This window comes from Chiloscyllium punctatum, chromosome 25 (assembly GCF_047496795.1).
Source record: "Chiloscyllium punctatum isolate Juve2018m chromosome 25, sChiPun1.3, whole genome shotgun sequence".
Classification (NCBI taxonomy): Eukaryota; Metazoa; Chordata; class Chondrichthyes; order Orectolobiformes; family Hemiscylliidae; genus Chiloscyllium; species Chiloscyllium punctatum.
The window spans coordinates 5,704,317-5,723,721 of NC_092763.1; the positions used below are offsets into that span (position 1 = coordinate 5,704,317).

At 39.1% G+C, this 19,405-nt stretch overlaps 1 protein-coding gene across 4 annotated transcripts in view; it reads left to right on the top strand.

The window, feature by feature from the left end:
* pcdh11 (protocadherin 11) overlaps positions 1-19,405 on the top strand; it is a 739,867-nt gene that overhangs the window by 448,184 nt on the left and 272,278 nt on the right. For all 4 annotated transcript variants that reach the window (XM_072594671.1, XM_072594670.1, XM_072594672.1 and 1 more), the window contains exon 3: positions 9,384-9,579. In XM_072594671.1, the coding sequence (XP_072450772.1) occupies positions 9,384-9,579 (196 nt within the window). The remainder of the gene's footprint in view (positions 1-9,383; positions 9,580-19,405) is intronic.

A 19,405-nucleotide genomic window follows, 5' to 3' on the forward strand; every position in this document is an offset into this window, starting at 1 on the left:
AAAAGTACATACTTGACTTTGCCTGCCCAGCATGGTTATTTCTGAAGAGTCTATCGTACAGCAATGGATTTTGCTCTGCTAAGCTATTTCATTAGGCTAGACAGGACACATCACACAAGTTTCCAATTATACATTCAGGTTTTGAACTAATAACAATAAAACAATTAACTTTTCTCTGGAAAATTAAAGACTAAGGGGTGACCTGTTTGATAGGTTTACCATGAAGAAGATACTTCAACATTTGGGGTTAGACCAATACAAAATGCCATGAATAGAAGATAGTCACTAATAAACTCAATGGAGAATTCAGGGGAGAGGGTTTATAGTCAGTCTGTTCAGAGATGTTATTACACAGATCTGGAGCAGATGGGACTTGAACCCAAGACTTGCAGCTCAGCAGTAGAGCCTCTACCACTGCACTACAACTTGTTTTCCAACAGGGTAGTGAGAGTCCTGAACTCAATACCACAAGAAGAGGTTGAGACATAAATGTATTTTAAGGTTCAGTAGGTGAGCATGAGGGAAAAAAGGACTAGAAAGATATACTGATGGGGTAACATTGCAAAAAGCTCATTTGGAGCAAAGCAACAGGTTCTATGCAATTCTGTGTATTGCTAGCACAGGGTGAATTCACACTTATACTATGCTACCTTTGAAAATGCAGGTCCTTGGACCTTCCGCAGCTGCTGAGATGTTAGTTGCTGACATAGTAAAATACCAGAAGTATTTAATTGACCACATTACAGAATGGATCCAGCTTAAATGAGATGACTCATCGAATGTCTTTCTCTACCTTCTCATAGCTCTGCATATTCTTCCTATTTTGATAATAATCCAATTTACTCTTGAATGCTTCAGTTGAACCTATTTCTTCAACATTTTTGGGCAGTGCATTCCAAATCCTAAACATTTACTGTTTGAAAATGTTTTCCTTATGTTGCAATGCTTACTTTGCTAAATATATTTAAAGTTGTATCCTCTTCTTAATGCTTCCATTGGACAGTTTCTGTCTATCTACTCTGTTCAGATTCTTTAACACTTTAAATACCACCTCCCAACTTTTCTTCTCCAAGAAAAAGAGTACCAACTTCTCCAATCTATCTATGGAACAAAAGTTCCTCATTCCTGGAACCATTAATGAGATACACTCTATTCTAATACCTTCACTTCCTTCCTAAAGTATCACATCTGGAAGTAGATGTAATATCATTGAGGCTGAATCAATCTTCTACATATGTTTAACATACCTTTCTTTGTTTCATCTATCACTTTACTCTCCTATTTCATCCATCCATCTACATCATTTAGAAGTTCTACACTATCATCCTCATGGCTCACAATACTTACAAAACTTTTAAAACTCCACAAATTTTGAAATTTCCTGTACACCAAGGTCTATATAAATAATTCTAACAAAATCATTAATATATAAAAAGATGGTCTCATACCAAGCCTAGGAATTCCAATATAAACTTCATCCAATTCTGAAAAATATTCATGATAACCACTTTGTTTGTCCTGCATTAGGTCATTTAACACTTCAGCCATGCCCACTGATTCCATAAATAAATCTCATTTTTGGCCCCTGATCAGCTTTCACCATTCTCCTTTCACCATTGTTTTTGTATAGACTATTGATTTCCCTTTTATGCTAGCTGCCAATCTCTTTTCATGTTCTCCTATTGTTTTTCATATCTGCTTTTCTTCAGTTCCTCCCTGGTTTTCAGATGTATTATCTACCTGACATTTGTCAAAAGAACACTTTTTCTTCATCATCATCCGAGTGTGTTGTCTGGACATTCAGGGAGTGCTGGACTTGTTTTCCCTGCCTTTCCTTTAATAGATTTCTATCTTGACTGTGCCCAAACTCCCTCTTCTGCAGAAGAATCCATTTTTCATTTACTTAGTGTAAATGTGCCGGAATGGAATCTATTATCAAACATAAGAAAAATCAACAGTGGTTAGAATATGAGAAAACTCCAGGCATGATTCTACGGGGATTCTCACGTTTCACAAACAACAGTGAAAAATGCTACTGAGGATTTCCAGCGCTGTTGTGGATCAGAGATCCATTAATTAGGTTGCTTGCATATGATTTTTGTTTTAATGTTCTCTTTAAATTGAGTTGAAGAGTCTCATTCAAGAGAATTTTTTTTAACTATTCATGACCCAGTATCCCCTTAACTTGCTTTCTTTTTATAGAAAGTGCTGGAGGAACTCATCAGATCTGGCAGCATCTGTGGAGAGAAAGTCAGAGTGAATGTTTTGAGTCCAATATGACTCTTATTCAGAACTGCATTCCCTGTTCCAAAGAAGCACCTTCTTAGACTCGATGTTTGCTCTGTTTCTGTCTCCACTGATGCTGTTAGACCTGTTGGGTATTTCCAACATATTCTGTTTTAATATCAGATACTTGCACATCTGCTTTATTTTGCTTTTATTTTATTATTTTTAAACTTCATTTATAGGTGCCTTAATTTGAAATGTGTTGGGTTGTTGCTGCTGACGGGCCTTGCTTTATCACTGTGCATCTTTCAGCACCCTATTTTAGAACATAGAACAGTACAGCATAGTAAAGGCCCTTCAACCCTAGTTGTTGTGCTGGCCTTTTATCCTACTCTAAGATCAGACAAACCTCTCTACCCTTCATTGTACTAACTTCCATCTGCCTATCTAAGAATTGTTTAAATGTCTTTAATGTATCTGACTCTACTACCACTGGTGGCAATGCATCCCACCCACCCACCCACCCACCACTCTCTGAGTAAAGATCCTAACTCTGACATCTCCTCTAAACCTTCCTCCAATTACCTTAAAATTATGTGCCCTCGTGGTAGACATTTCTGCCATGTTTTGGGAGTTCTTTCACTTTTAGAAGAATTGTGGAAGGTCAAGTTATTTCTGTTGCAGGGCATAGCAAGGTTTGAAATGGCAAATGAGAAGACGAGCTGAAGTCAGATTCAGAAATGCCAAACTTAGGTTTTAAATTTTGTTCACAGGAAAAGAAAGGATGAGAGAGAGAGGGGGGTAGTCCAGAACTTTCAGACTTAGGAGGTAACTGAATATGAACGGTGGACAGTGCATGATATTGACAGTCAATCACCACAAGTAAAAAGGAAATGGAAGTCTTTTGCAATTTTGGCTGCAATGTTAGATTTGGGCTATATTTAACCAACAGGACCTGTTTTCAATATGAGATGAAAGATTATCTGTTCTGATAATCATTATAATGAATGTGTTTATTCCATGGCGCTATGTTATAAAATACAACACATGCAGCAGTAATGAATGAATAATTGTGCATACTATATTATTTACAACATATTAATGTCATTTTGGGTATTTTTGCTGACACTTGTAAAGGAAGTCATGATATCCAATAAGCAATGAGCCTTTAGTTTGCTGACCTTCACTTCAATAAGATAAGATAATTCAAGTTGTGATTTGATTTGAAGGGCAATAGAATATTTCTGTTGAATACTTTGTAATTACTGTTTCTGTTGAATCATTCTCCTTTTACTCTGCATTTTCAACAATCACTCAACAGACGTGGAATTATTAAACCCATTTTCAAATCTTTTGATTTGATTTCTTTTGGGAAAAACTGCACACAAAATATGACCTTTGCAGTCATTGCTTGACAACAGAATTATACCATTGCTGAATCATTTGAAAAGTACCAGAGGCATTCCTTGAGCACAATTCTTTTCTGGTTTCATAATTCTAAATAGCTCCAATCTCTAGTGAATTTTAAATACATGAGAGTGATACAGAAACATAATTCAAAATTACTTTATTATGTGAGTTAAAAGGTACCAGATTACTTTCTGGCTTTAACTAGGTGAACACTATTAGCAAGTTTAAAGAGGTGGAACTGTTTGGGGTAGTGGTTTACACTTTAGTGGATTATTTGCAGATCTAATGGTGGTCTCAGAAATTGGTGCTCTGAAACATTGCACCTTAGAGAGATAGAATACGAATGTATAGCATGATTTCTCATTTAACGGGATCTTAACTACTTCCATGTGCATTAATCCCCGAAAAGAAGCCAACATTCTTTGGCAGTTCAGTCCATGTGGGCACTCAAACACTTTGTCCTGGCTGAGTCAACAATAGTGAGAAATGAAGAAAAGTAGGAAATGACCTTTCCAAAAAGTTGTGCAACCTACACAGTTTTTTTTAAAATGAAATTTTGTACTTTTCCTTATTTTGGTGACTATCCATTGCCCCAGTTTTCCAATGCCCTGAAACTTGTTAGTCCAGCAGAGATGGGAGGTGCTATCAGAAACCTGCGGAATCAGGAATGGACTCTAAAGGAATTTTCCAGAATTGAAGATTCGCTAGACAATTTCTCTAATTCTGGAACCCTCCAAATGCTTTGATTTTAAATTGGGTGATTTCAAGGGTTCCAATGAAATCAAGTTAGTAGGTACTTTGGAATGAATAGAATAAGCTTTCCTAAGTCTAAGCCCTGAGCCACTATTCTATACTTCTAACACACCCCCAACCTCGCCTCCCTCAGCCAGTCAGGAGATCAACCCATCAAATCTGCTTTATATCTGAGACCAAGTATAACTGCTCCAATCCAACACCCAGTGTACTTGGCCCTGACACCCAAAGTACCCATTTCAGACCCAGATCGGACATCCAGTGTAACTGCTTCAACCCAACACAACACCTAACTGTACAGACCCAATCCCTACTTCCTCCATTCCAGACCTGACCCCATCAACATTCTTCCACTCCACACCCATGCCCCCTTACTCCACCCAAGAGCAAACACTTTTCCCAAACTTGTCTCCATACCAGAATCCCCTTCCTTTCTGCTACCCTAGTCACTCTACTTGTTAGCCCATGCTCTCCACTCCGATCTAACATGCTCCCATATCTCTTCCTTAGGTTTGCTGACCCTTTCCCCTTCGATGCACCCAACTGCCCATGCTCTAGCATCAAGCTGCCTTCACTCAGCACTGGACATGCTACCCCCCACCAGTGGATTTATCCCCCTGTGCGAGAGCAATATGACATATCTTCCTCTGGTTCTGCACTGTAGAATTACTTGTTGAAATGGAAGTATGGCTCCATATTTCTCTGGGTGCCCTGATCAGAAATGTAGAGCTCCCTCCTTTCAATAAGAAGGTCGAGGCAGATTGGTCTCCACTTCTCAGAAAAAAAAAGACTTATTGTTGTATAATCATTGACAATGGCAAATTAAATGGCTTATTTTTGGTTAGTGATGTAACCATGCAAGATAATAGGGAGCATAACATCCGTTAAAGAGAACTTATAAAAATGTATGAAAAAGAGACACTAAGAGCATTTAATATTGATGTGTTGATGAGGTGGACCCAGCTTGCTTTTGTTTGTCTTATTCGAGAGTGTATTGCTGGGAAAGCATAGCAGGTCAGGCAGCATCTGAGGAGCAGGAGAATCAATGTTTCAGGCATAAGCCCTTTATCAGGAACGAGGCTTGTCAGACCCCTCCCATTTATCTCTCAGCCCCGGCCCACAAGCCTCGTTCCTGATGAAGGGCTTATTCCCGAAACATCGATTCTTCTGCTCCTCGGATGTTGCCTGACCTGTTGTTCTTTCCCAGCAACACATTCTTGGCTTTGATCTCCAACATCTGCGGTCTTCACTTTCTCCTTTGTTTGTCCTATTGAATCTTTAGAGAGGTGACAATTAAAGCAGAATCAGGAATGTGTCAGGATTTTAGCAATATGGAACGAAAGGGCTTCAAGCTTTCGCTGTCACAAATAACAATATATTTGACAAACTAATGGGACTAAATGTAGTTTAATCATCAGGACCTGATGCTTGCATCCATAGAAGCGTGAATGGAATTCTATGTATATTTTTGCCTTGCATTGGAAATTATTTCAGAAGCAGCAGGGCAGAGAGTGGGGATACTGTGGTACAATGCGATGGCTATTTCTAAAGTTTCTGTTTGTTTGAGTCTCAACTTTTCATCATATTCAGTTATGACATGGACTAAGGAATAAAGAACCATATATTCAAATTTCTCCCCTTCATTGGAGTGATACAATGCAGAATGCATGACTGCTTTGTAGAACACCTTTGTTGTATCTATAAAAATGACTCCAAGCTTTCAGTTGCCTGCCACTTCAACACAGCACTGTGTTCCCATGCCAATATTTCTGTCTCAGGCTTGTTGTGATACTCCAGCCAAGCTCAGTGCAAGCTGGAGGAACAATATCTCATCTTTCACCTGGGTGCCCTACAGCTTTCAGGACTAAACATTGCATTTAATGATTTCGAGTGTGAACACCTTGCTCCATGTTCGTTTGTCCTGTTCTGTGTGGTTGTCCACTCTCCAAACTTATCATCAGCAATCCATTTTATCAGATCTTTGCTCTCTTTCTCTCTCACACACACACAGACTCTGTTTCTCGTACACTCTGTCTCTCGCATACACACTGTCACACACTCACATCTGTGTGTGTCTCTCTCACACACACAAATATTCACATCATCACACAAATACCACTATTTCCCCCCAAACTACTTTTACCTCCCATTTTCTGTTTGGTATGAAGCTATTAGTGACAGGATGTAGTACAGATGGGAGAAATAAGTTCAAAAGAGGTGCATACAGATTCAGTAAATGTGTAAGACTATAGTAAATAGAGTTTAATGTGAGAGAATCTGCTGTGGGCACACAATAGATGTCATTGTCTAATTGGTAAGAAACAAAGAACGATAGAAGAGCAGGGATGAGGGATTCCAAACACATACATGCGTTAAGACAGTAAAGCTTTTATAAAAAGAAATATTTGCATTTTCTAGCACTTTTCACAATCACCAGACATCTCACAGTAGTTTAAGACTGGTTTGGAGTTTTGGATTTGTAATCATTGTTGTAATGCAGAAGTTGTGGTATTTGGACACAAATTGTACCTTAGATTAAAATCTGGAAATGGCATCTCTGAAAAGTCATCTATAGGGCCTCCACTTTCCTGATTTCAAAAGGGAAAGGGCAGAAGCATGGGCAGTACTGCCATTGAGGCAAAGTCCTGGTCAAACCTATGACCAACCTCAAATAACGAAAGCTTTGCTCGTTTTGATGGTCATGTTATTTTCACTGTTGCCCATACACTACAGGCCTACTTTTGCTGTGTTCCAGTAAAATCACCAAGGAGAGGAAAGGCCAGAAGTGTACTGGCTTAAAAAGAAGTTGCTGTACAGACATGTAGAAATTGCAGAAGAGTAGAGTTTTAGGAAAGGTAACTGAACTTGGGTCCTTCTATGTCACAAATGAATATCACTATCTGTTTCCTGATGAAGGTGCAGCACTCCAAAAACTGGTACTTCTAAAGAAACTTGTTAGACTATAACCTGGTGTTGTGTGACTTTTAACAATTTCCAAACTGACACAGTTAATAATGTGAGAATGCAGGATGGATTGTTTTTGAGTCTCAATATGTAGATCTTTCTGTGATACCTTGAATAAACTTTTAATATTCCTTATTTTGCATGTTGGTGGTCAATATATCAACAAATTTAGTTCAGAGTTCAGAAGAAACAAATTTGTGTCAACATATTAGTGTTTGTGTTTTGCTGAAGGTTTATTCATTCCCATCAGCAGAATGAGGTTTAACGTGGAGTGAGTTTCCAATGGAACAGCCCCCAATGAGTTAACATCCACCTAAACAGATACAGCTGGGAACTGTGAAGAGTTTAACCAACTGGCCTTCTTTCTGCTGGTCCAATTTTACACCAATTGTGAAAGAAAAAGATTATGTGTCATCATCAGCAGGGATTGCCCATCCTTGGTTACCTGATAAATAACAAAGAGCAACTTTTGTAATGATCCTGGAAGAGAAATGGAAGAGTAGCTGGGGCAGTAAAACTATAGTTTATGTTGTCAGGACCTCACATAACACTCCTCTTCCTCTATACCCCAGAAAGATAGTTTGTGTTCCTCCATTGAAAAACTTTTCCATCCTTCCCACTATCTACTCATCAGTTTTGGTTAACAAGTCCTCATTAACATTGTAGGCTATTGATTAGCATAAATCCAGGCATCACCTATTGGTATGCACCTTCTCTGCCTGTGGTCCACGTAAAATAACATCAAAGATGGTGAAATGGCATTTAGAAGAGAAAAGTGGCTATGTTGCTTTTAACTGTCTTGTTTCTTTGTTTTTCTTCCAAAATTCAGGTAGATTCCTTTACCTCATGCTTAAGTTACAATACATCAGCTGAAGTAGATTGTGGCCAGTGGTGGTTACTTGCTGTTAATTGTTTATCATAGGCATATAGGCAGTATCACACATTGAAGGGAAGTGTAGCACCACATGCAGCCATTTCTCCAAAGATCATTAAACCACAGGGGAGAAATTTGCTTGTGTGGTGCTATTTCTAATGATGCTATCAGACTTGCACCCATATCATTGATTATCTCTGGGGAATTAACTTAACTCTACCAGTGGTGCTATGTGAATGGATTTTCCCCTCAAAGATTCATGGAGCACAGTAGGAAGCCTTTCAGCCTGACCTGCCTACTTTGCTTTTGGAAGAACAATGCAATTAGTCTCGCACACCTGCCGTTTCTTCAAAGTCCTGCAAATTACCTTCCACTCTGGGGCATGATTGTGGAAAATGGAGAATACTTTACGAATTGCCATTTTTCTGAACAAATATTGTGTTTTAACCAAAATGGAAGCTAGTGAATATAATTAAAACAAATAAACAAGCTTTGTTTTCAAAAGTTTGTATTAACGCATATGTAACTATACACACAATTTAAAGTTGTTCATTTAAATCTTTTGATTAGCTTTCTTTAGAATGTGATCATTTAAAAAATATTTTTAAGCGTCACCAAGATAACTCCAAGATAAGTAGGATATGACTTGGCCAATCCAACCCAGTCTTACAACTGTATTTGCTTTTCAAGTTAACAAGCAAAGATAAAAAGGGATCTGCGAAGCTTATTGGTCAGGGCCCAGTACAGAACTGTGTCAATTAGATTTCCCAAGTTTAATTGGCAATGTATACAAATGTAGCTGCTCTCAACTGATCAGAATACTCTCGGTAATGGGATGGAAGCAGCTGATTATTATCAGGTAGCTGCTGTTGGAAACTTTGTTTTGTGGTGACTGGGGAGATCCAAACTCGACTCAGCTGTGACGTCCTTCATGCCTGAATGCCCTATGAACATTCAATATTGACATAGGAAGCATGGCTGCTTGAACTAGGAGTATGAACAATGCTTGAAGCCAGCAAAAATTAGTGCCTTCAAAACGGCTGGTGAGATAATTAGAGGAAACAAACAAAAATAGAATTTCGAGCTTTAAAACAAAAGTGTCCTATCTCTTAGAAGGTGACAAAATAATAAGTGTGCTTCTTTCCTTCTCTTCCAGTCACAACGAAGGGTCACGTTCCACCTTCCTGATGGCTCTCAGGAAAGTTGCAGCGATAGTGGCTTGGGTGACCATGAACCCAACAGCAGTGCCAGCACATCACACCCTCTGCCCCTTGGCTTCCCACAGGAGGAATACTATGAGCAAACATCCCCTAGCAGGACTGAAGGTGATGGCAACTCAGACCCCGAATCCAGTAAGTGATTTCCTGTGTTTGAGGCAAATTACTTGAAGTAATTATATGCCCTAATTGAACAGTATTAGAAGTAGCTCTGACCCACATAGCTAACTGCACAGATATAGAACTACTGAATCATTTGTTAAAAAAGAGTTGACAATATGACAACAGTAGAATGGGCTGGTAATTTGAAATAATTTGTTACAGGAGTATGATAGTTATAGATACATTTTAATTAATCATGAATAGTAGTTAGCAATTGTCTGCAGACACTTACAGGTCTGAAAAATATGCAACAGGGGCTGACTGACCTATATTTCAATTTGCACCACTATTTTAGAATCATAGAGTTATGAAACACAGCTGGAAACTAGAGTCCCCTTGTGTCTATACTGGCTATTTAAAAAGTTACCCAGTCAATTTGACTGCCCTGCTCTTTGCCATGTCTCTGAAAATTTGTAATTTTTCTCCTTTTTAAAAATCAACCTGCAGCATTGAATTGAATATAGTTTTATTAACCCTCTCACACTTCCCATATATTTGTCTGTAGAAACCTAAATAACAGCCTACCTATCGAACAAACTTTCCACAGGCTTCATGTTAGAGTTTTAACATTACAAAGTTAGTTTGTCATCCACAGCTATATTTCCCACTTCTTTATTCTGCTCTTTCTCATTCTGCCAGTACAAGTAGTTCTTCTATAACGTGATGGTTGTGTTCTTGTATAGAAAAATTGCGCTTTAGAAACAGCACTTAAAGTGTTAGTGATGTAATTCCATTACAGCCAACACTTGTTTTAAAAGTTGTTGCTTTAGGAACAATATCCCCAAATTGTCAATTGTGTTACAGCGAATTTGCGTTCACGAAATGTACATTATAGCAGGGTGACCTGCATAGATACATTGCCCTGCTTCCACACTGCTGAGATATGTAAGTGACATCTCCTGATTACAATCTTCCCACTGCTAATTTTCCATCTCTTCCTGTTTCTACCTTGCCTCTCGTTTTCACTGAACAGTAGGAATCGGAGAGGAGGAAGCATAACTTTTTAAATAACATGACCCTGGAGGCCAAGTGTGGTTGTTACCTTATCTCTTTTCGGAAAATTGATATGACAAGTAGTAGGAAAGGACCTATGTGTATGGAATCCTTTGATCCCACCACATCCACCCTCTTTACTTTTATCTAATCCAAAGTGAAAACTATTTCCTTGTACCCAAACAGCACACATTAACTATACTTATATTGGTTTCTACTTGTTCACCAGTATTAGATGATTTGAAATTACTGATATGAAGTTAATGCAAATTCCAAAATCGATAGCTTCAAGATAGTTGCTGTCAAATCAATAATGAACCAGTCAGTTAAATGAGAAAATAATTTTATGTGAAACTGCGAAAGGAAATAAAGGGCCACTTTCATGACTGAATGGTAATTATTTTATCCTTTGCAAGTGGGAGAGAATTTTCTCAGGAAATGTTCCCAGAATTTTATTACAACAATAGAGTTGAAGCTCAATATGTATTGATAATGCACAATTTGGTGCTGAGTCCTCCCTGATCAGGGCAATCTCAAGCTTGAGCACTGGGCTCTGCTGATTTAATTGATTTGTTCCAAGGTAGCAGTGAGTGTACTACAGGCTTCAGTATCTTGAGGCTACTGGAGGGAGAAACAAGCTAGGCTTCCTGATTCTCTTAATCACTGTACAATGGCTCAATGGAGAAGTGATTGTTTGTGTGAATGTGAAGGAAATGAAATTCCTGTCTTCACAAATATATGAAAATAATCTTTTATCACGCAAGTTGGCAAAAGCAACAATTTCCTTTCCCAGATGAGATCAGAATTAGGATTTCTTTATTTCCTCAACATTTACTGTCCAGATTCACACATGAGAACCAGCCTCGGAGGCGAAATCATGTAGGTTGTGTAATCCTTGTATAAATGTCACTGTCAATTCTCAAAGAATAGAGGTGAAATGGCCAGAAAACTGGAGAAAAACAGTGTTGCCACGGATAACACACTCTTGTTTAAAGTACTTGATGCTGATCATTTGTCTGTGGCAGACAACTGATCCTTAGCTTCTCCACTGTTTGATTTTATTTTCTATAATAATATGGGAAGTTCTTTATAACATCTATCTCATTCTAACATCCATGATCTTTAATCAAAGCACTGTATGTGTTGTATAGGACAGGACCTTTAAACAAACTTGCTTTCCATGTGACCAGACTTCCACCTATTTGTGAATGAAAATTCCACAGTATCACTGGATGTCATGAACCCTTTCATGATCATTGACCACTTTACCAGTTTCTGCCCTTGAATGTCTATGATCACATGCCACCTCACAATCTCAGCAAACCTTTTATTAGCTGGCACCTGTGGGACCAGGCATGTGCTGGTTGATCAAATATTTCAGATAATCATGAGGTACGCATAACTGTAGTAAATCCTGACCAAGTAAAGCTTCAAGACCACAACCCCCCTCAAAAAATTTATATGTGTAAACATCAACACACCTCATAAAATCAATATAAAAACACACAGTAAGTAATAGAAATGTAATTCAGGAGATATACATATCACTGTTATCTATTATTTACAGCTTAGATACTCAGACATCACAGCAGATCATGATATTTGAGATATATAATTTTTCCTGGTTAACAAGGTGCCTGTTAAAACAATGTTTGCTGTACCTGGTGCAAAGTGGCAGTCAGTGCTAGGGTGTTACTGCCTGACAGGGAACCAAGCCTTTCCATTGGGAGATTCCTGGGTGGAAAACTTGTTTTGATTAAAAAAAACATACACTCACAGTCATCCATCACAGAAGAGGCCCTTCAGACCATCGAGTCTGGGCCTACCTATCTATTCCCATTCAATGGATTGAAAACTCCACACCGTTCATTGGTCTAGGGGACCTCACTAATGCAGGCATATTTGTGAAATCGTAACCAGTGAGTATCCAGCTAAAATATCCAGTACCAAGGAAGGGGCCACCCTGCCAAAAGTCCAACAAGAACATTCCTGATCGTGCTGTATAAAATGCATGTCCTCAGATATTTGCATATATCAGGGTTTAGGGAATCTGCATTGATGGGAAAAAAAATAAAATTATCTCTCATTATGCCAATATTGCATGATAACAGTACAAATCCACCACATACAAGAAGTCAGCTCACCACATCTTGAGGGAAATTAGGGATAGATCATGAATGCCAATGAAAAGTTATCAATTTTAATAAAAACACTCACTGAGCAACAGAAAACAACAGAGGAAGTTTCTGTTTTGACTACGATGCCCATGTTGTCTCTTTTTTAGTACAATGCAAGAATAATCCCACCAGCCTGTTTACTCCCTATACCCCTATGTGGTGACATCAAACATTTACTAAAAAAAAATTAGATTTACATTTTCTTTCCCTACTCAGAAATGACACACTGCAAGCCATTTAACATTTAAACCATTCTGTGGGTGTTTCCATGAAGTGAAAAGTAAAAAGGGTCTAACTTTTTTTTGAGAGCTACTGTTAAGATTTCCAAATGGCAACTTTTTGATTTTTAGGGGTTAGTTTTTGGTTTATAGGAGCTCACTTTTCAGTCTCATTAAGACCATAAGACATAGATAGGAGTGGAAGGAAGGCCATTCAACCCATTGAGATCACTCCGCCATTTAATCATGACTGATCGGCATTTCAACTCCACTTACGAGCATTCTCCCCTTAGCCCTTAATTCCTCGCAAGATTAAGAATTTATCAATCTCTGCCTTGAAGACATTTAATGTCCCAGCCTCCACTGCACTCCTTAGCAGTGAATTCCACAGGCCCACCACTCTCTGGCTGAAGAAATGTCTCCTCATTTCCTTTCTATATTGACCCCCTCTAATTCTAAGGCTGTGCCCACGGGTCCTAGTCTCCCCGTCTAACGGAAACAGCTTCCCAACATCCACCCTTTCTGAGCCATGCACTAAAGTGTAAGTTTCCATTAGATCTTCCTCAACCTTCTAAACGCTAATGAATACAATTGCAGGATCCTCAGCTGTTCATTGTATGTTAGGCCTACCATTCCAGGGATCATCCGTGTGAATCTCCACTGGACACGCTCCAGTACCAGTATGTCCTTCCTGAGGTGTGAGGCCCAAAATTGGACACAGTATTCCACATAGGGCTGAACTAGAGCTTTATAAAGTCTCAGAAGCACATTGCTGCTTTTATATTCCAACACTCTTGAGATAAATGACAGCATTACATTCGCTTTCCTAATTACAGACGCAACTACAAGTTCACCTTTTGAGAATCCTGAACCATCACTCCCAGATCCCTTTGTAATTTGGCTTTATGAATTTTCTTGCTGTTTAGAAAATAGTCCATGCCTGTATTCTTTTGTCCAAAGTGCAAGACCGAGCATTTGCTCATGTTGAATTTCATCAGCTATTTCCTGGATCACTCTCCTAAACTGTCTAAATCTTTCTGCAGCCTCCCCACCTTCTCAGTACCACCTGCCTGTCTACCTAACTTCATATCATGGGCAAACATCACCAGAATACCCCCAGTCCCTTCATCCAGATCATTAATATGCAAAGTGAACAGCTGTGGCCCCACCACTGAACCCTGAGGGACACACCTGTGACCAGTTGCCATTCCAATAAAGAACATTTTATCTCAACTCTCTATGTTCTGTCAGACAGACAATCTTCAATCCATGCCAGTAGCTCAGCTCGAACACCATGGGCCCTCACTTTACTCAGCAGCCTCCTGTGAGGCACCTTATCAAAGGCCCTTTTGAAGTCTAGATAGATAACATCCACTGGGTTTCCCTGGTCTAACCTACTTGTTACCTCTTCAAAGAATTCTAACACGTTTGTCAGGCACGACCTCCCCTTACTAAATCCATGCTGACTTGTTCTAATCCAACCCTGCACTTCCAAGAATTTAGAAATCTCATCCTTAACAATGGATTCTAGAACTTTACCAACAACTGAGGTTAGGCTAATCAGCCTACAATTTTCCATCTTTTGTCTTGATCCTTTCTTGAACAAGAGGGTTACAACAGTGATTTTCCAATCATCTGGGACTTTACCTGACTCCAGTGATTTTTGAAAGATCACAACCAACACCTCCATTATTTCCTCAGCCACCTCCCTCAGAACTCTAGGATGTAGTCCATTGGGGCCAGGAGATTTATCAATTTCTAGACCTTTTAGCTTTTCTCTTTTGTAATGGCTACCATACTCAACTCTGCCCCCTGACTCTCCTTAGTTGATGGGATATTACTCATGTCTTCCACTGTGATGACTGATGCAAAGTATTCATTAAGTTCTTAAGCTATTTCCTCATCTCCCAGCACTAGCCTTCCAGCTAGCCTTCAGTTTGGAGCAGCCCAATGTCTACTTTTGCTTCTTGTTTGTTTCTTATGTATTCAAAGAAACTTTTACTATCATTTATAATATTACTGACCAGCCTACCTTCATATTTGATCCTCCCTTTCCTTATTTGTCTCTTTGTTATCCTCAGTTTGTTTTTGTAGCCTTCCCAATCTTCTGATTTCCTAGGGCCCTTAGCCACTTTATAGGCTCTCTGTTTCTCTTTGAGACATTTCCTGACTTCATTTGTCAGCCATGGTTGTCTAATTCCACCACCCCCACCCCCCGGATAATCTTTCTTTTCTTTGGGATAAACCTCTGTACTGTGTCCTCAATTACACCCAGAAACTCCTGCCATTGTTGCTCTACTGTCTTCTCTGCTAGGCTCTGCTTCCAGTTGATGTTCGCCAGTTCCTCTCTCATGCCCCTGTAATTATCTTTATTTTAACTGTAACACCATTACATCCGATTTGCCTTCGCTCTTTCAAACTGCAGGCTGAACTCTACCATATTATGATCGCTGCCTCCTAACTGTTCCCTGACTTTAAGATCTTTTGTAAAGTCTAGCTCATTACATAGCACTAAGTCCAGAATGGCCTGCTCCCTTGTGGGCTCCATCCACAAGCTGTTCCAAAATGCCACCCTGTAAGCGTTGCATGAATTCCCTTTCTTTAGATCCACCGGCAACATTATTCATCCAGTTCACCTGCATATTGAAGTCCCCCATGATCACCGTGATCTTGCCTATCTATTTCCCAGTACATCTTGCGCCTCTGGTCCTGACCACTGTTGGGAGATCTTTACATAAGATCCATTGTATTTTTTTTGACTTTGTGGTTCCTCACCTCCACCACACAGATTCCACATCATCTGACCCTCTGTCATTCAGTGCCATAGATTTAATTCCATTCTTAACTAACAAGGCAACCCTGCCCCCCTCTGCCCACCTCCCTGTCTTTTTGATAAGTTGTACGCATCTACTTAAATAGCAATCGCTTGCCTTCCCAACAGATTCCCTCTTGTGACCTCACTTCCACCCAGCTCCTGCCATTCTCTGCTATAACAAAAAAGGAGAGCAGCAGGAGCTGCCTCCTTCATGAGATGATGCAGTCATTTAGTAACAATACCTTTTGTATTGGTGTTGGGAATTGAACATAATGGAAACAGTACTCGGAGAATTTGTGCTTATCCCCAATAACCATCACTACTCCGTTTAACTTAAAGCCACAGCACAGAAAACAATGCATTGATTTCCTAACATAAGAAAGCATACATTAGCAACAAAGGCATCTTTAAACAAAAACATTGACAAATAAATACATAAGTGACACGAAAAATGCTTTCAACATATTGGCTAGGTTGCAGCAAGATTTTTGTATGCTTGTGTACAAAACCTCCACTAAACCTCAAGTAATTGTATGTATGTTTTGGAGATGCCAGTGTTGGACTGGGGTATATAAAGTTAAAAATCACACAACACCAGGTTATAGTCCAACAGGTTTAATTGGAAGCACACTCGCTTTCTGAGCTCAGTTCCTTCATCTGATGAAGGAGCAGCGCTCCGAAAGCTAGTTGTATGTAAGCAGCTTTGAGATGTGAATGCATACAAATGCAAATATTTACAAAACAGAACAATTTAATATTAAATTATACAATTGATGCACTGTTCTTAATGTTGTATCCATTACATTTTTCTCCCAATAAGTAGTCCATAAGCATGAGACTTTGCATTAATTCGCACAGATCTTGTTACCTCAGTTTTCCTGTTTCCAGTTGGCTGACTTTTCTTCTGAAATTTTAAAAATCTTTTTCTATCCTTTGCAGCAGGCTCTCATTCTTCACACCTTTTCCATCTGTAGATCTCTTCTACTCTTTGCAGAATCTCTGTCACTTCTCAGCTCCTGTCCCCTCCCAACTGAAATTTTCAGACTGCACTCTTGTTTCCAGTCTCTCTGTCCCCTTTGCAGTCCTTCTGTCTCCTTTGCAGCTCCTCTCCATCCTACATCAGATTCCCATCAGTTTCCAAGCAGCATCCCTTAGCCTGATTGCATGAATCTCGGGCCCCAGCCTCACACTTTGTATCTTAGTCCCACTGACCTGGGTCCTTAGCCTGGCAGTCTTACTTCTCTTCACACCTACCATTCCCTGGCCTTGCCAACTGCTACCATTAAACCCACTGCACCAATGGCAGACTGCTTCTTTCCCATATTTGCTGCTCATGATGAGATCATTGGCAACAGGTGTGAGAGAGAACCAGCCTGGGATTGGTGGAGAAGCTTCCTACCATTTCTTTCCATTCTCGTCATGGGGAGGGGGGTGACTTTTCTCCAGTCACCCCATGAATGAGTTGTTCATTCATTTTGGCAGTGTAATGCCATTCTGCTCCCTGTGTATTTTGAATGTTACAATGAATTCTAGCTCAAGTAACTCAAATAATGTTAAGACATAAAACAAATAGTAAGTACTTCAAAGCAAAATACTTTAGATGTTAGAAAATGCTGGAACAACCCAACAGATTAGACAAGCACTGGCAGGAGCACATGTGAAATGTCATCAAGCATAAACAGCTATTTAATTGCACTCTCTGGAAACTCTGCCTGACCATTTAATATTTCCAGTATTTTCAATTTGTTTTTAAAATTGCGATTTCAAGGAACCTCTTCCTCTGGCATCGGAAAACTTTCTCTGCAGTTATGCAGGCCAGTTCCAAACTGAAATGGGCTTAAAAATATGTTTGGCCAAAATTTTGAAGATTGTGTTTGGTAACAAGTCAGTGTTGGTTGTTTCATTTGGAAGAAATATCTTTGATTTCTATAGTCCCAGTCAGACTCTAGTGTGTCGGAATCAGTTCAATACTTTTTAAAAGTGTCAGCATTGTTGCAATCTGGAGAAACATGGCAGCCAATTCACACATGGCAGAGGCTCTAGATAATCTGTTTCTTTGCTGAAGTTTGCTGAAAGCAAAATAAATGTTCATTAAACCATTTAACTAATTTTTGATGTCAATTTACTGTTGAAATGTGAGAAATTCTACGGCAAGATTGGCCCTACCAATTTCTCATCACCCCATGAAGCACTTCACACTCGTGTTGTAACACGTTTGCTTTAATCCACGCCATCAGCAAGTATGGTCACATTTACAAAACACATTTCATTCCAACAGCAGAGAGAGACAGGGACGCAATCTTCTGGCTAGGAATTCAGTAACATTTTCTGATGACCCAGTAGTTCTATCTTGAAATTCCATTTATTCTTTTTTTCGCAATCGGTGTACCTTTGTTCCTTTTCCCTTCAATAGGGAAGGTGCAATCATCATCTGTTATGTGATTACTTTCAGTGCATTTGTGTGATTAGTTAACAGGAAATCTATTCTGAACAAGAATGGAGTCCTCACTTGGGCATGTCTTGTATTTGAGTATTGGGCTGGTGGGGACAGGGGTGAGTTGAAGTGGCAATATTACTAGGTTTTGGACAAATTGCATTTCAAAATAGAGGACACACGATTACATGTTATTATGGGGATTGCAGCTCTGATAAGTTAACCCTGCAGGTCATGCAAGCACAATAGCTTTTATACAACTAGTAAAAACACCTTACAACATTTGGCCAAGTTTCCACATATTTCAGTTGTTCATTTTGGCTGTATGAGCAGACTTCAGTCCTTTCACAAGGTCAGAATTATGGTCCTAGCAACAAGAGGCATATTAACTTGACCCCTTTATTGGAATAAAACATTGGGGCCTTTTCCAAAGGAAGTAATTCCAGAGCACCCTGAAAGAGTAACCCCAGTAAATTGAAGTTTATATCCGTATATGAAAGGCAGATTATGGCAAGCAAATTTAATGGCAGTCTTTGTAGATGGAAATGGGTTAGTCGATTATAATGTGACATGCAGTGATATCACAAGGTTCTCCACATAAGAGCTACTGCTAAAATTAAAACTCATGGGATCAGGGAGGAAGTTGTAAATTGGGTAATAAATTAGCTCGGTAATGAGAAATGGAATGCAGTCATTAATAATAGTATCTCTAATTTGACCAGTGAAGTCCCTCGGTAATAATTTCTGGAAACCCAGACGTGGATAGCATTTATTGGTAAACTCAAGTGTATAGTTTGCAGAAGATCAAGCTTTATAAATTATATCTAAGTTGTATAACAAGATTTTGAAAGCCAAGTGGAACAGACCAAGAAGGACTAAATAGAATAATATTTTGACTAACTGCAATGTTTTTCTTTATTTCTGGGAACACACAGAAGTGTTAAACTGAATTACACTCTCAACTTCTTCACAACATTGTAAGATTTTTTTATGATTGTTGATTGTTTTGCTTAATTTTCTAATCATGACCACTGTTCTCTGGTGAAAGACTTCCTTCGATTCAGACTAAAAGAGTTTGAAAAAGGGACCATGAATATTCTTATACCCTTTCACACAGGAATGAGGGAAAGAAGACCTCAACAAATTATTTAGGGAAAAATTA